At 37.2% G+C, this 13,482-nt stretch overlaps 1 protein-coding gene across 5 annotated transcripts in view; it reads left to right on the top strand.

The window, feature by feature from the left end:
• Positions 1-13,482, top strand: part of CHD7 (chromodomain helicase DNA binding protein 7) — a 175,326-nt gene that overhangs the window by 108,663 nt on the left and 53,181 nt on the right. For all 5 annotated transcript variants that reach the window (XM_084865076.1, XM_084865075.1, XM_084865073.1 and 2 more), the window contains 3 exons: positions 1,130-1,265; positions 6,351-6,488; positions 7,531-7,596. In XM_084865076.1, coding sequence (XP_084721202.1) covers positions 1,130-1,265; positions 6,351-6,488; positions 7,531-7,596 — 340 coding nt within the window. The remainder of the gene's footprint in view (positions 1-1,129; positions 1,266-6,350; positions 6,489-7,530; positions 7,597-13,482) is intronic.

The raw sequence follows: 13,482 nt of genomic DNA, 5'->3' as shown, positions 1-13,482 counted from the left end.
TTCCTTTTGTAGTAGCTGAGACTGGAAAATGCTGTTTTATGCATTCTGTCTGCATACTTAACTTCAGTAAATACACTTTTTAAAAGTTTAAAAATATTCTCAGTTTGTAAATTTTATCAGAATTTTAGGTTTTCTAGAAATAATATGTATAATCATTACTGAGGTTGGATTATTTTAAATGTTGGATGACAAATAATAATTGATATTAGAAAATCTTGGGGGCAGTTTGGAAATTGGAATGTAAGGTAATACTAGGTGTATGTTTTAAAAGAAAGTAAAAGTTTCTAAAGGTGGTGGTAAATGTAAATTAAAAATATTTTGTTAGAGTTTATTCATGACCTTTGAGTTATGTGATATTCAGATCACATTAATGTTTTATAGAAGCATACTATGGAACAAGCACTTTAATTATTGGGGTTGTTTTGCTATATTTTTGTATTTCAGAGACCTAGCTTTTCTTTCTTTTTTTTCTTTTTTTTAAGGCTATTGTGACTACCTTACAAGATTCCTAGCACCAAAATAAAGCTTATTTTTAATTAAGAACACAGCATTAATTAAAATTATGTAGAAAAGGAGATTGCCATGTATTTTGTTTTATTTTAAAGAGTTGTAAATTGTATAAAAATGGAGTTGGATGATATAAAAGAGGACACCTAATAGTACTTGTCAAAAAGGACATAAATACGAGTGTTTATTACTATCTGCCAGAGACACAGAAATGATCATTATATTTTATTTTTCCTTGACAATTAAAAAAAATATTCTGTACCTTAAATACTTCACAGCGAAGTTACCTCATATCTGAGTTTTCATTGTGGTGTGGTGCATTGGCAGGGATTTTTGCATTGTCTAGAGATGAACAAATGTACTCTGTGTGGTTATGAGGGGGTTCTTGCATGCAGTTTCTTTTTAATTAGGTTAGATATTTGTTAAAGGTCATCAATGTGGGGTTTTGTCATAAAGAACTTAATTGAGAGTACCATTGAACTTTAAATGGCCAACATGCACTGATTCACCAATTGTCATTGATAGATACTTTTAGGGATATGAATGTGGGAAATGTAAGGCGTGGGGCATGTGGAAAACATCATTAAAAAGTGAACACTAAGTGATCCACTTTGAATTCTAGTAATAAGAAACCTGATTCAGAAGCAAGTGCTTTGAAGAAAAAGGTCAACAAGGGAAAAACAGAAGGTTCTGAAAATTCAGACTTAGACAAAACGCCCCCACCATCTCCTGAAGAAGATGAGGACCCAGGTGTTCAGGTAATGCCATTATTCTGGTCCCGGGCCTGGGTTACCGAGCATGGGAAACTCTAGCTGCCTCCCAGGCACCCTGGGCCTCCCCTGTCTTTGTTACGGAGCTGCTGGAAAGATGGCTTTATTGTTGTCTGGAACACTATATCCGTAGTGAGGCGAGCTGGGGGCCAGTGCGAAATTAAACTCCTCTGACTTCTTGCTTTTGCCATCTTTGACTCTGGGATAAGAAAAAAACCCGAGAACCTTCCCTTATTTCTGTCAATGCATTTTGATGTTTATGTAAATGTTGGTGTTAACATAATGGATATGTTGGTTCATATAAAGTTTCATTCACATTTCTGATTTTCTCTGAAGTTTGGTTGCTTGTCAGTTCTCTTACTTTGCCTAAAAAAAAAACAAAAAAAAAAAAACAAACAAACAAACAAAAAAAAACGACCAGGATATATAATCTGTAGCTTGTCTTAAGGTTTCTGATTTCCCATGGTGAGAGTTGAGATATATTCCTGTAATACTCCAGTTTTCCGTGAACACGTTAGTGACTTTTCAGATGGCAATGCCGCAGCACGATGTTTCAGTGTTAGAGTCTCCTGGCTAACTCTATGAAGAGTTTCATAGGAATTTCATAGGAATCAGCTGAAAAACTGGCCCTGAGATAAACATTAGGAATTCAGGTTCCTGCGTGTAACGCACACTGCCGTCACTGTCACTGATTGGGCTGTAAGGTGAGGGACCCTCACACATGATCGTTAAACATCATTTCCTTGTTATGTTCCCTGGAAGCGTGCCAGTGTGGTCCACTGGGATGGCTGGGAATGTAACCTCTGTGAGTGACATCCAAGTGATCATGGAGCCGTTACCAAGGAGTCCTGCTAGACGGGAAGCCAGCCCCTAGAAGCTTGCTTGATTGTTTTTCTAATTGCTTAGTGCACTAAATACTTTCTGCCTACATCTCTGCCAATTCACTTAAAGGTTAGAAACAAAATAGTTGTCGCATACCGCTCTGTTCTAAAGAATTTCAGATAGTTTTCTTTCTTTTAGTAGAACTCCCTGATAATATCGGCAACTGCACAGAAAGGCCTAATCTAAGGCCTGAAAGGGAGAGGGGGGAGAGAGAGAGAGAGTGTGTGAATGAATGTGTTTTGTTTTGGTTTAGTTTTATAACATAGCGATACTTCTGGCAGTTGGGTTAATTTTGTAATTTACTTTGATTTTACATGGCAGTGAAAAGTTATTGGGAAGGTAAGTAGATATATTTTTTAATTGCTTAATGAGGTTTAAACTAACGTATTTTAATGATTTTGAATTTCATTTTTATGCTCAATGGTGTTTTTTCCCCCTGAATTGTGTTTGCTTAAATTAGGCCCTTTATTACAGTAGTATTTAGGCAATATTAGAGGATTTATTTACACAAATAAAGGAAACTCTGTTTTTTCACAAACACAACTGCCATTTTTTAGAAGTCTGTTTTACTACAGTTTCAAATGGACTTTATGAAATACTAGTTTTGAGGTTTCTTTCCTTCTGCATTTTAGTTATAGAAAAGTGATAATCAATTCAAGTGAACATCAGTGCATCCTTTCTAATTGGCTAAAGCTTAACTGTCCTGGGTTCAGCAGCCAATACAGCAGCCACACACGCAGCTCAGGTGTAGAAGGCAGGCCTTTCTCCGTGTCTTTGACACAGGAAGTGATGCTGACTGCTGTGTATTGTGTTTCTTCCTGTAGCACATGCATAAAGGACTAAAGTTCTGAGTTTTGTGATTGGTTTATTTAAACTTTAGCAAATGCCATATAATTTTAATGAACTCAAAATTGTATCACAAAGTTACTATAACAGTGAGATCGTGGCAACACATTTAAATTTTCTCTTCAGTATACCTGATTTAACTACAAATGGCTTTTCTAAGGCAATCCAAGTTTGACAAGTTAACCTATGATTTTAGGGCCAATTCAAAAGCCTTGAGTTATGGTTTAAATGTAATGCTTACATTTCATTTTGATTCAAAAAATATTTCAAATAGTAATGTTAACAGACCATACATTATATAACAATTTTATTTTATATTGGGAAATTGTAAAAGGAACTTTTATGCCCAAAATAAATGAACTTAAGATCAATTATTATTTAGAAAGTAGAGAAGCCATAAAACACTTAAAAATTTCAGAAGATTGAGTTCTAATTGTATTTTGTTTGTTTTTTACTATTATTAAATGACCTTGGATCCATTACTAACCCCTCATTATTTCAATGATTTATAACATAAGCTAGATATGAAGAGACACTTTGATTATAAAAGTTTTACTGACCGATATATAAATGTCCATTTAAAAAGAAAAAATTGCCCCGTGTTATTGTACTGGCACATTTATTTACTATCAGAGTGGTATTTAATGTAAATCATAGATATATTTATGGGTGTTTAGTAACTTATGTTGGAGGAATACTCTAACAGTGTAGCCTGAACCATGGAAACCTGATAAAACATCATAGATGCATCATTAGTAATACATTACTCCTATTGTAATGACATAAAGATGAAAATATAGATTAATCCATTCAATTTAGTTAAATTGATATATCAAATGGAATACAGACATTATGCTAAATATCCTAAAATTAAAATATGCCTTTTATATCTTAAACCGACAGTCTTCTTGAGAAGTGAGGGTGGTAAAGTGGGCATGAGCAGGAGTTAGTCTAGATCAACTTTGGGAAGAGAGAAAGGAAGCTGTTCAAAGCATCTAGGCCTTGTAGTGGCCTTATTGCACTCTGATTTTTCTTTGGAAAGGTGGGGTTAATTAATGGTAACTTTCATTCTAACTGATTTTGGCATTACTGTGTACCATGCACTGTTCTAAATGCTTGAAATGAGTTCCCTTATGTGATCTTCATAGTCTACTCATGAGGTAGTGACTATCATTAACCCATTCTACAGACCAGGAAACTGAGGTCCACAGCATAACTCACCTGACTCCACCAAGTGAGGGTCTGGGCTCATTTAAACATGGGCACTTAGCTCCAGAGCCTGTCAGGTCAAATTGTGTCCTCTCCCCCCACCCTCATTTCTCCCCCGGATGTGAGTAAGGTTGGCAGATGGCAGAACCCCTGCTGGTTTCTGCCCCACTTTGACCTGGAATTGGTTGTTCTGGGCAGTGCTGATGAGGGAAGGTCAGAGGAGGAACTCCCTCTGGTCTAAGCCACTGGGAAATCTGTTAATAAGATGTTACTCCAAATATCTGTGTCAGAAAGGTGCTTTAGATCTTTGTAGCTGTGACTGTGGAAGGCTAAGAGTTCAGTCCCAAACAGCCCATTTGATCGTCATAGTACACTGAGTTTGTATTTTGAGCTGTTCTCCCTTTTGAGAGCAGAGAGAGCAGGATCTTAATTAAAATCAGTTCTCTTTGAGCAAGAGACTGGGTTTGTTGGTCCTGACATGAGCCATAGGCACTGTGTCTGACCCCCTTGGGTCCACACAGTGGGTAATTTGCCTTGGCCTGTCTGTCCAACTTTAAAATCCACAGGCTCTTTAAAAAGTTTTATTCCATTATTTTAGAAAAACGTTTGAGTGACCTCTCTTAATATTTTTATTCCTTCTATGTGCTTTGCAAACTCATTGTAATCTTGTATTTATCAGAGATTTAAAATGTCATTTTAGCGTTGTCTTAGATTTTATCACAATACATTAATGAAAAGGTTACTTTCTCCCCATTTTTTAATTAAATGACAAAAGTAATTATTTTATCAGAAAGGTTAAACAATTATTCTGAACATAATGTGCAAAACCTTTTTCCTTCTGCCATTTACTTCCCTCCCCAGAATTAATAGCTATTAACAATTTGCTATGTGTCTTTTCACATTTTTTGTTATTGGAAACATGCATATTATACATTCGTTTTTTAGCAAATATTTATTGAATCATAAAGTAAACAAGACATACAGTGTCTTTCAGGAGTTTACCTACAGGAGTAGGCAGAAGTAGATTTATAGTTGTGAGTATACAAAAAGTTTATTCTTGTATTATTATTTATTAATTACATTATTTGTCTTATTATTGTTATTTTGTGTCCTTGCTTATGATTTATACTTTTAGGTAATGATGGCTGGTAATTTAAACCTACTTTTGCCCACCCTGGTATTGATGATCCACACATACAAATAAATACGCATGTTTTGTTGTTGTCCTAAATAGAATTATATGCTACTTATTATGAGACTTGCTTTTCTTTTTATTTCACAATTTCTCTTGAAGATATTCTTAAGCTCTGTTATGTTAAGTAGCTTACTAGGAGTGTAGATGCTGGGCCAGAGGGTGGGCAGCTTTAAATGTGCACAGATATGACCACGCTGCCCTCCAAAGACATTTGACCATGGTGGTGAGAGAGAGGACCCATTTTGCTAACAATCCTACTAATACTAGCTATTACCAATCTCTTACATTCCAATCAGTGTGGTAAAAATATTTTTTTAAATAAGATTACTTTTCATGGTCATTCATCATAAATTCTGATGTCCAGTCCTTCATCCCTTCAAAGGTTTTTAGACTTTCTTTTAGGACCAAGATTAAGATGCAAGCCTTCTATTTAAAAGGTCCTCTTAAGTATTATTAATTCCTTGGATAACATTATGCTAGTGTTTATCTATAACCTTAGAGTAGGAAAATAATGTAGATTATCTTCCGGTGCCTTCACTTCTATGGCCTTTTTGTTAGGGGTAAAATTGTAAATGTACAAAAACTGAGAGAAAAGCATAATGAACCCCTATATATCCATCTCAAGATTGCCTTCAGTTTTGAGCCGAACAGGGAATGAGACCTGTTGGTATTTCCATTTCCTAGTTGAAGGTCAGGTAGCTGGGAATGGCAGAACTATAACTGACCCAGGTGGCTGACTTCAGCTACCCCCACTCTCCCCCTACCCTCTATTTCCATTATAATCATTGCTACTGTGGCTTCTTACCATACTGTAAATCACAATGTTAAAATTAGTTTTTCTTTAAGATTAATTTTCTAAAACACCCACCTCACCATCCTAAGAAGTTGTAAAGCGCATCAGTGATGGGTTTTAAACTCACTCTGTTGGGTTTGTGTTTTAGAAGAGACGGTCCAGCAGGCAGGTGAAGAGGAAGCGCTACACCGAAGACTTGGAGTTCAAGATTTCTGATGAGGAGGCAGATGATGCAGATGCTGCTGGGAGAGACTCCCCCTCGAACACCTCGCAGTCAGAGCAGCAGGTGAGCGTCCAGATTTGCGTGCTTCTCGCTGCATTTGGAGCGGTGGACTGGGAATGTTGTAGCTGGAACCTGCAAAGTTCAGCCAGAGCCATGGAGTTGGAGCTGGAGAGCGTTCATCTAATGTTGGTTACCATGCTGTGGGACACGGGCTGTTTAGCAGCATCTTTTAAAATGCCTTGCTCGCCGAAATGTATTTTTATACAAGCCTGTGATGTGTGATTTGACACAATTTTGGAGAATGAATGGTCTGTGTTGAGGAAGAGTCGGAAGCTGAATTCACCTCTGAAAATTCAAAGCTGTAGCTTCTGGGACTTTAATAAACCACTCAAGCTTGTCTCCTGCTGTTAGGCACTGTAGGAGCCCCTTTATGAAATTACTGCCTTGTGGTACCCAGCAGGGCATACTTTATTCTCAGTGCAATGTAAATGAAGTATAAAACAGTTTGTATAAAATATGGGTAGTAACATAGGATTGATTATGGTAAAGATCTTTTTAAAAATATATAGATTATATAATAATGCCCTTTCTTTACCATTACCAGTTGGTAACCCATTGTAAAACATATTAAATGGAGTTTGGTATTTTGTTTGGTAATCTGTGCTATGTTAGATTGTTACATAATGTTTCATGTGACCTCCATGGATAAAAGCCGCCTACAATAATAACAGAATGATGAGTGTATTTACCCCGTGGGTTTAGATGAGGAAAGTTGTGTTTCTGACTGCTCTCATGCAGAGATTGTTTTCTTCTGGCAGTTGGAGTTTCTGAATGCTCTCTGGCTTCAGGGATCTGTGCTAGGCCACGTAATTAAACTGTGTAATCACGAAGTAATACACACAGACCTTCCTTCTACCTTTGTGCAGAGTGATATTTTTGTTCTTTTCAATTGTATTTTTCCCTACTTCGACTTTGTACCCAGTGTTTTAAAGATAGGAACTTAAAGGGTATAGAGGTAGATGCTAAAAGGGAATGGTTTCTTTCTTTTATAGCTTAGGATGGAATGGTTTCAATCTGAATGGATTCATTCTACTTTCTTTTTTAGGAATCTGTTGATGCAGAAGGTCCAGTGGTAGAAAAAATCATGAGTAGTCGTACAGTGAAAAAACAGGTGAGCACTGTTTGGAGTGACCAAATATGATGGTGTATGTATGACTCTTAAATTATTTTTTGCTTTATAATTTTTGTTAAACATTTTACTATTGGGAAATAAAACCTCTGGTGAGAGTGCTAATACAGCCCCAAATTATGATATATCAACCAATGGTGCTTTATTACACCATTTAGAGTAGGCAAGAAACTCAAAAGTCTCAAACAAATGTATAGAACTTTTAGGGTTAAAGGCTGCCTTTTTCATAAATATTATTCATAAAAATAATAAATATGAACTGATCTCTCATATCCCTTAGGAAGTAGGTTTGTTACCCTCCCCTAGCTTCCCATTCCCCATGGAAGTTTATAATTTTAGGGGATAGGTGTTTTCTCATACTTTTTATATACAATTAAAGTATTCATTAATATCTTTTTGTTAGTGCGAAGGTGAAATACAGAACCATTTTCAGTGTAATTTTTGAAGATCTGACTTATTCTTTAAAATTATTAAAAAATTAATGCTGATCTGCAAAAGTGAGCTCTAAGTACCTGTCATTAGTCTGATGACTATGTCATTGAGGGACACGTACTTGTTGACAAAGAATTTCAGTAACACTGTTTTCTTTTACAATTGAGATTCCTGATCTCATCTCAACCATCTCTCTTCTTGCCCAGTTTGAGAAAATGCTTTCTTTAGTTTGAAGAATGGCATAGGCACCCACGTGCATTTACATATTCCAGCACACAATTTTTGGTGCCTCTAGAAAGTGGTTTTCTTTAGATATAGATGTCCGTCTTTCAGCTTGAGTCATTGTCAAATGCACAGGTCTGTTTTTTTTGTTTGCTTTCAAGGTGGGTGGAAACAGCCTCATTGTTTTGAACTGTAAAATAAGTTGTTGTTGTGTGTGTTTGAAGTAAAGTATATACAGAGTGTAACTTCACATCAAGAGAGGTAGGTAAGGGGGGATTATGGAAGTTAAAGTGAGATCTCAGGCTTATCAAATAGGAAGCCTTTACTATTCAATACTATCTAGATCAGGGGTGGGGAACATCTGGCCTGCTGGCCCTATGAGGCCTGAGAAATCACTTGTTCTGGCCCTGCCAAGGCATTAGGGGTGAGTTAATTAAATGTTTGACCAAATATAGTAGGCTCATTTTAAGTTGATAATTTTGTATGGCCCACAAATGATGTTATAAATATCCAAATGACCGTTGGCAAAAAAAAAAAAAAAAAAAAGTTCCCCGCCCCTGTTAGACTGAAAATGGTATGGCACCAGAAGTAAACTTCTCTTTACCTTATTGCAATACTGTTTGCTTTTTCTATTCAAATTTGAATTGAGTGTAGAGAGTATGGAGGTGTATGGAGTGGCAGTCTGGTGACTCTTTGAACATGAGTATTTCCTTTCTGATGAATTAAATCTCAACCAAATTTCCCACCTGTTCAAGCAGAAATGAGTACTATTTAACTCATTAGAAAGGTTGTGTGGGTTTTTTTTGTTTTTGTTTTTTTTTTTGGGCGGGGGAGTCCTACTAATGACTCTAGAACTATTAATTTCTGAATTGTGGATATATGGTAAAATTTAATACTTGACATGCTTTAAAGAACAATCCCCTTCACTGAATTGAAGTGACTTGTTTGAGTAAATAGCTTGTGGTTTGGATGGGATATATTAATTTTCATTCAGTTAAAAGTGCTTCAGCAGGCATACTCAGCAGGTTTGGGGTTGAAATGATAATTAGCTCTATTATTCAGAGCTACTTAGACTATGTATTATGTAGGACATTGCTTTTTTTTTTTTTTTTTCCTTCTATTTTGTCCACTTGAGGGCTTTCTTTTTTTTATTTTTTTACTTTAAAAAGAGAGGTATCCACATTTTAGAAATAGGTATTACCATTTACAGATGACCAGGTTTATCTTATCACAGGAATTTAAAATTACTATAATCTATATGAGGATGGAGTGCTTGTTGAGTTGGTGAGTTTTAAGATGGAGAATATTAATGAAACATTTCTCTGGAGCCTTGAGGAATGATTGAAGTAAAGAGGAGTTGTGGAGCTCATTGAATTGCTTGTAGATTGCCAGTATTTCATAAAGGACAAAAAAAAAAAAAAAATTTAGAAGATTGTCCACATTAGCAGGTATTAACTTTTTAAAGTGCTGCTGTTCTCAAAATAGTTACGTTAGTTATCAGTTTTAATACATTGGAGGGAAGAATGGCAAATAGAAACAAAAGGAAACTTGAGATTTTCCTGTGGATTCTAGCTGTGCCTGCTGGTCTGTTTCCTATTACCATGAATAATTGAAGAAGTAGCTCTGAGAAGGTGCCTTTATCTCCCCCTGGCAGCACTACAGAAACTGGCCATGAGCGCTCAGAGCCCACCCTGCACAGTGCTGACACATAGTGGGGATGCAGCTAATGGTTTTCAGAGTCAAGTCAATGTCACTACGGTAGCCTAAAGAATGATCTGTTACGATGGAGATTCACAGAGGTCCCGTTCTGTGACCTATTAGTTTGAAGATTATTTAGTTTAAATCCCTAATAGTTTGAAGATTAGGGACTGAGGGAGACTGTAGCCTCCCTCAGTGTGTGGTCAGTTAGAGCACAGGCTTATAATTTGGGACACCGAAAGCAATGGGCCCTGGGACAATTCCTGTTTAACAGCACCTCCTCTTAAATAGGGTCAGCCGATGAGGCACATATGTTTTTCTAAACCCAAATGAATATGGGTGTGACCCAGGGCAAGGGACAGAGTGGATCTGTGTACTGGAATCTTGAGGTAGATTTAAGAATGGACTTTTGGATGGCATAAAGGTTAATTCTTTTGTTTTCCACATTTAGTCATCATGTAGCCTTTCTGCTTTGAGGAAAACTCAAATCCTTTTTATATCAGAAGGTCTGAATTGTTTTAAAAGTTAACTCTGACTGTATTCCTTAAAATTCTTTATATTTCTCTACATGATATATTTCCTTTTGAAGAGCTTATTTTAACCCTTTGCACTCCGAACCATTCTGGACATTGGCTACCAGCTACTCGACGCTACTTTGCGGCGGAAACGTGCGTTGAAATAACTCAATTCCCCGTAATAACTAATAAACTGCAATGTCCCCTGAGAGGGGACATCCGAGTGATATGCTAGAATTCCGATGTCCCCTGAGAGGGGACAGCGGAGTGCAAAGGGTTAAATCCCAAGGTGTTTGTTTTAATCCTCTTTAGCTAAATTCTGGAACAAAAAAAAAATAAGAGTAAAACAAAGTCTGAGTCTTCATCCCATTTGTTCCTAAGTCCTTTTCTCCTTAAGTGAGCCTATGATGTGGCATCTATCAGAGTATGTGGCGGGTTGGCTCAGAAGTAGGAGAGGTTCGTACCTTTGCCATATTGATACTTTGAGGTTCATTCTTACTCTTTTGTGCATTCAGAGAATTTTGTCCTTTTTTATACTCAAGTGAAGCTTTGTTTCTGCAGAGTGACTGCCTAATTTACTAAGATGCTCAGGAAAGGCCATTCTTTCAGGCTCTTCAGGGTCATCATTTGCTGGATGGTTGGTGTAGAATCCAGGTGATGGATGAGTTGCTTTGTTGCCTGATCAAAGTTCATGTGAACAGTGAGGCAAGAATGGCTTAATATGTTTGGAACTTTAATTATCATGTGAATAATAAGGATTTCAATAGATTAGTTTTGGAGTCTAATGAAAAAATATACACATTTCTCAAATTATTCTATTGAACACATAAAATTACTTTAGAGGCCTGTCAAATTTAATGGTAGCCATCCAAGGAATAAAGTTGAGTGGAATTTTTGTGTGTGAAGAAATAGTGTCTTGACTCAGTTTTTTATTATAAATGCCTGCTATGAAATGACTTCTGAAAATTAAGGCATTGGGAGTAAGGGTTGGAGCTGTTTTCAACTATCACCAGAGGCTGGTCAAACTGACCACATTTAGAATAATTAAAATAATGCTCCTGAGGGCTTAAGAATTTTCACTTCTGTTAATTGTTTTGCTATTAGTAATGTAGAAGCAATCAGCATAATAATATTTATGTGAAATAAAGGTTACAAAACAGTTCTATTTATAGTTCTAGGGGCAAGGAGGTGATTCACTGTGTGGTCAGTTAGAGCACAGGCTAATTTGAGACATCCGAAAGCAATGGGCCCTGGGACAATTCCGCACCAGCTCCAGGTACTACTAAATGGGGTCTCAGAACCTAATCTCTTCCTCCGAGACAGCTCTAGACCTCTTGTTCGGCATCTCCATGGCAGGTGCCCAGAGGAAAAGCTGATCATGACCAGAAAATGGGTATTAACCAGAGTCAGGGACAGCTGATGGTTGTAAGAGTCAGCTTTCTGGGAACAGAATAGAGACAGAATGAAAACCATCTCTATTGTCCAAGAGCTGACCCTTTGTGCTTTGGTGCCCACTTCGCAGTTCTGGGGTGGTGAGACCGCTTAGAGTGAGATGGAAAGATCAGGGAAAGGGGCGAAAGAGACACATCAATTGGTTGCCTCCTGCACACAGGCACAGGATTGATCCTGCAACGAGTTCTGGCCGTTGACACGAATCAAACTTGCTACTCTTCAGTCCATAGGCCAATCAGTGCGCCACCCACTGAGCCAAGCCAACTAGGACAGTAGATCAGACATTTGAATTCCATTCTAGATTTCAGTTTCAGGATATGTTATGAGAAGCATCAGAAGGTATAGGCTCACTTTGGTTTTTATTTTCTCTGGTTATCTGGTATCTTATCTTTGCTTTTCTAATAGAATCTCCAGTTCTGTGCAAAGATAACATATCCTTGAAGTCACTACTAGAAAAAAGTAAGGTGGGTCCTAGATGCATTGTCACTAAATTGTCTACATTTATCTCTAAATTAGCTCCAGGCTTATGTTGCTGGCTTTTGAAGGCTTGCAGCAAACATTTCATTTCGGACAACTAAAAATCTGAAACATCCACGGAGTTCTGAATACTTTGAATTAAGGAGCTGTTTTATGGCTGTGACCGTTTTTTTTAGATCCATTAGGGCAGAACCCGATATTAATGGGTTTGGACCACCCTCGTGAATACTGTCTTCTTGGTGAACTTTAGGCAGATGGAAAAACTGTTTCAAATTCAGGTTTCACTGGTACATGTGAGGGTTTTGAAGAAAAGTTTAAGTTCACAATCTTGACAGTAGTTTGAAGATTAGGGGTTGAGGGAGACTGTAGCTTCTCTCGTGTTCCTACTTGCTTTCACTTTTTTTGCAGTATTTCTGAGACAGCTTAGCTCAATGTGACCCTCAAGGCAGGTTTGGGTGCTCTTGTAAGAGTGTACAACCAATTCCTAAACATCTGTAAGTAGTGTTTATATTTATATCCCCGATTTATCTGATCAAATGTTCCAGAAGAAAATTACACATTATGAGTTGTTGAATAGCCTAAAACCAAAAGGAAAAAAAATGTCTTGAAAGGCATGCTGAACATGTCAGATGAGCGGTACCTCCTGCATCCACTGCGGTCGGGTAGGATCAAGGGAGATGGTACTGATAACGTGACCAGGGAACTCTTGGTTTGGCTGGTGTGCATCACAATGCTAATAACCTTACCTCAGTGTCGTATTTGGAGTGTTAATTTTATTTGGCCGCGATGCATGTGAGACATCTTGTCTGAGAGATTTTAATTGTACCAGTGAGTAAAACTAAAACTGTGAATACTGATGCACTGAAATTACAGCATACGCACAAGGTTTAGTTTTATACGGTTTCTTGTTTAGAGTTATTAACTATATGGAGGAATAAATGTCTTTTAAATATTTTAAAACATTACAAAACCCACAATGTAAAGTTGCCATGAGGCAGCCAAAAATAATACATATGGCATTCAGGAGAGCAGTTGCTAATTGGCTGCTGCCTGAGAAAATGGTACACTTGGC

Source organism: Pipistrellus hanaki (genome assembly GCF_964339955.1).
Source record: "Pipistrellus hanaki genome assembly, chromosome: 17".
NCBI classification, from domain to species: Eukaryota; Metazoa; Chordata; class Mammalia; order Chiroptera; family Vespertilionidae; genus Pipistrellus; species Pipistrellus hanaki.
This window is presented reverse-complemented; position numbering and strand designations above follow the sequence as displayed.